Source organism: Apodemus sylvaticus, unplaced genomic scaffold (assembly GCF_947179515.1).
Source record: "Apodemus sylvaticus unplaced genomic scaffold, mApoSyl1.1 scaffold_269, whole genome shotgun sequence".
Classification (NCBI taxonomy): Eukaryota; Metazoa; Chordata; class Mammalia; order Rodentia; family Muridae; genus Apodemus; species Apodemus sylvaticus.
In genome coordinates, this window is record NW_026263442.1 from 106,257 (window position 1) to 108,943 (window position 2,687).

The window sequence follows — 2,687 nt, forward strand, 5'->3', positions numbered from 1 at the left end:
GGTTGGGTCCAATTGGCACTCCAGGTGGTTTTTTTTATGGTTAGCCTAATCTTAAGGAGTATCCCTGGGTCTGTTCCAGAGGCATATATCCTCAAACCCCAACTGTTTCCTTTAAGCCAGTTTCTATTCTCCTTTCCTTTCTGGGTAAACTTGATAGATATTGGGTTGCAATAGTTTTCCTTACATGCCCCTTTCGGACTGTTCTTAAATGCACAGCCGTTTTCAGGGTATTTGGAGCTATCTCTCTCTCCCTGATTTGGCCCCTCACCACTACCATTCTTACTTATTGTAATTAAATGCCAGGAGGAAGTGGGGTGCCAATAGGTGTCTCCTGTAGTTTCACATCCCCAAGCAGCACAATAGAAGTCTGACGCGCCTCCGCATTTATGGCGGAGGCTTCGGGTCTGTCCTTGGGCCGGGCATGCATAGAGGGTAGCCGCCCTTAGGTTAGAAAGGTAGAATTGCCCTGAGCACCCATAGGTGCTTCCAACCCCGCTGGGAACACACTGGCTCTCAAGGGGGTGTTTAGCCAGGTCAGTGTGATCTGGGATATCCCACAAGAGGGACCCGGCTGCCAACTTACAGATGTCAGGTGTGAGGTCTGGCCACCATGTCCAGGCAGAGTAGGTCTCAGTGGTGGTCCAGACAGGGTCCCCTTCTTCATTGAGCACAGCCCAAGTCTGTCGAACTGGTATGTGAGGTCTAAAATTATCATGTATCATGGTAGTGGCGGCGCAGATGTAGCTTAAGAGGATTACCAGTCTTTTCCAGAGTCCATGTATCATGGCTGGGCCTGGGAGGAGGAGCTCTTTTAACGTGCGAAGCGTGGACCCAGGCAGCGATGCCGTCGACTTTCAGCGAGGTGGGGGTGGTCAGCAGTACAGTGTAGGGCCCCTTCCAGCGCAGTTCTAAGTTCTTAGTCTGATGTCTCCGCACCCAGACGGAGTCACCTATCTGAAAGGAGTGTGGCACCACCGGTCGGTCCAGCTGTTCTTGGTAGGCGGCGGCCAGCGGTTTCCAAACTTCCTTCTGGACTATCTGTAGGGCCTGTAAATGGGCTTTCAGAGAGGGACTATTAGCATAACCAGCAACATGAGGGTCAAGAAAGTGAACAATTGGAGGTGGAGTCCCGTAGAGAATCTCAAACGGGGTGAGCCCATGTGGGCCCGGGGTGTTCCGGGCCCTATATAAAGCAAGCGGTAGCAGGAGTACCCAATCTTTAGTGCCAGCTGCAAGCGTTAATTTAGTCAAGGTCTCCTTGATAGTTCTATTCATACGTTCTACCCGTCCTGAGCTCTGGGGTCTGTATGCACAGTGTAATCTCCAATTAATCCCCAGCAGCTTGGCCACCAGCTGACTTACCTGGGAGACGAAGGCCGGCCCATTGTCTGACCCCAAGGCTTGAGGCATCCCATACCTGGGGAAAATTTCTTCCAGTAGCTTTTTGGACACTATCTTAGCAGTCTCATGTTTGGTGGGGAACACTTCTACCCATCCAGAAAAGGGGTCCACAAACACCAGCAGGTATTTGTAGCCATAGAGTCCGGGTTTTACCTCAGTAAAGTCCACTTCCCAGGCGGCCCCTGTCTGCTGCCCACGTACTCGGGTACCTGTACTGATTCTGGTTCTTCCAGCATTTACTTGAGCACAGGCCTTACAATTGTCTATGACTTGTTGTAAGATACTATCCCAATTCAACAGGTGAGGGAGAGTATCTTCCTCCTGGTCTAAGAGAGCCTTCATTTTTCTTAGACTGAGGTGGGTCAGCCCATGGAGGGAACACACCAGTTCGAAGGTTTGTTCCATGGGCAGGACTGGCTTTCCCTTGTGTATCCAGCGTTCTCCTCCGGACTCATACTGGGCCCCCATTTTCTTTAGTAGCTCTATGTCCTTGCTACTATAGTGGTACACGGGACGTTGACTGGGGGCAATTGGACTTTCAGAAGCCAGAGGGAATGCTCGGGAGGTGTCCGGTGTAGTTGTGGCTACCTCCCGGGAGGCGCTGTCCGCCAGTCTATTGCCCAGTGCTTCTGGACTATTTCCCTTCTGATGGCCAGGGCAATGAATAATACTGAGCTTTGAAGGCAGAAACAATGCCCGTAGTAGGGCCAGGAACTCAGTCTTATTCTTAATGTCCTTTCCTTCGGAGGTTAGAAGTCCCCTGCGCTGGTAGATTTCTCCATGGATGTGAGCAGTTGCAAAAGCGTACCGGCTATCAGTGTAAACGTTTAACTTCTTACCTTCTGCCAGCTGGAGAGCTTTCGTCAAGGCGATGAGCTCCGCCTTTTGGGCCAAAGTTCCCGGGGGTAGAGCCCTTGCCCAGATCACCTGGCTCTCGGTGGTCACAGCCGCCCCTGCTCTTCACTGTCCATCGTCCAGGAAACTACTGCCATCCGTGTACCACATGAGGTCGGCGTCTGGAAGTGGCTGGTCCGCCAAGTCCGGCCTGGTCCCATGGACTTCAGCTAGGATCTGGAGGCAGTCGTGTTGCTCTGGCTCCCCCGGGAGCAGAAGCAGGGTGGCAGGATTGAGAGCCACGGGGGGGGGGGGGGCAAAGCGAACACAGTCAGTATCTAGGAGTAGTGACTGAAAATGAGTCATTCGGGCGTTGGACAGCCAACGGTCTGGTGGTTGTTTGACCAGATTCTCTATCGCATGGGGAGCATGGATGGTCAGGGGCTGCCCCA

The 2,687-nt window shown here is 52.6% G+C and overlaps 1 protein-coding gene across 1 annotated transcript; it reads right to left on the reverse strand.

Annotated features, from left to right (window-relative positions):
* Positions 1-975: 975 nt before the first annotated feature.
* Positions 976-2,410, reverse strand: LOC127676253 (protein NYNRIN-like). Its single transcript, XM_052172142.1, has 2 exons — positions 1,363-2,410; positions 976-1,058 (listed from the first exon to the last, which is right to left on the reverse strand). Exons 1-2 carry the CDS (start codon positions 1,867-1,869, stop codon positions 1,035-1,037), a joined length of 531 nt encoding a protein of 176 aa, XP_052028102.1. The 5' UTR covers positions 1,870-2,410; the 3' UTR covers positions 976-1,034.
* Between the last annotated feature and the right edge of the window lie 277 nt (positions 2,411-2,687).